The 678-nt window shown below is 67.7% G+C and overlaps 1 protein-coding gene across 1 annotated transcript in view; it reads right to left on the reverse strand.

The window, feature by feature from the left end:
• Positions 1 to 678, reverse strand: part of CBARP (CACN beta subunit associated regulatory protein) — a 7305-nt gene that overhangs the window by 2393 nt on the left and 4234 nt on the right. The window contains exon 8 of the mRNA XM_011375228.2: positions 7 to 309. Within this exon, the coding sequence (XP_011373530.2) occupies positions 7 to 309 (303 nt within the window). The remainder of the gene's footprint in view (positions 1 to 6; positions 310 to 678) is intronic.

The following is a 678-nucleotide window of genomic DNA, read 5'->3' on the forward strand; positions in this document are numbered from 1 at the left end:
GGTGGCGAGGGCGGCGGGAAGGCGGGCGCGGCTCCCCCGGAGCCCGAGCTGTCGCCGCTTCGCACCGAGTCGCGATCGTTGCTGCTCTGATCCGAGGCGGTGGCCGCGTGCAGCTCCAGCGAGGCGCGCAGGCTCCAGATGTCGCGGTAGATGGTCTGGGCCTGCTCTGGGCCTGCGTCCCGCTCGCCGTCTGAGTCCTGCCGCTGCTGCTCAGGCCCCGTAACAACGCCGCCACCGCCGCCGCCATGCTCTGGGGGGTATTCGGGGCTCACTCCTCCCACGGCGCCTGCCTCCTCCTCCACCTCTAGCCTGCAAGCCAGGCCGCAGCGTCAGAAGGCCGCAGGCCCCCCGCATCCCCTCCTCAGCCACCTGTGCGGTGGGGGAGGGTAGGTACGGATGGGGACCCTCCGGGCTTGACCAGGCCCTGTGGAAGGTGTTTTTGAAAATGCTGCCTGTCCTCTTTTGCCGGGGATGCTTTTTGGGTAACCCTGAGTTTTCCCGCAGCCCGCTTTTCAACCAAGGCGTCCCATACAGCCTGTGACCCAAGTGCCCGGGGCCGCTGCAGGTGGCTGGCTTCTCACCCCGGAAGAGCCACTCTCTCCTCCCACCTTCTTCCTAACTTCTTAGTGTCGGAGGGGTGGCGGGGAGGGACAAACCAGGTGGAGTCCAGCCGGGCCA

Source organism: Pteropus vampyrus, unplaced genomic scaffold (genome assembly GCF_000151845.1).
Source record: "Pteropus vampyrus isolate Shadow unplaced genomic scaffold, Pvam_2.0 Scaffold267, whole genome shotgun sequence".
NCBI lineage: Eukaryota > Metazoa > Chordata > Mammalia > Chiroptera > Pteropodidae > Pteropus > Pteropus vampyrus.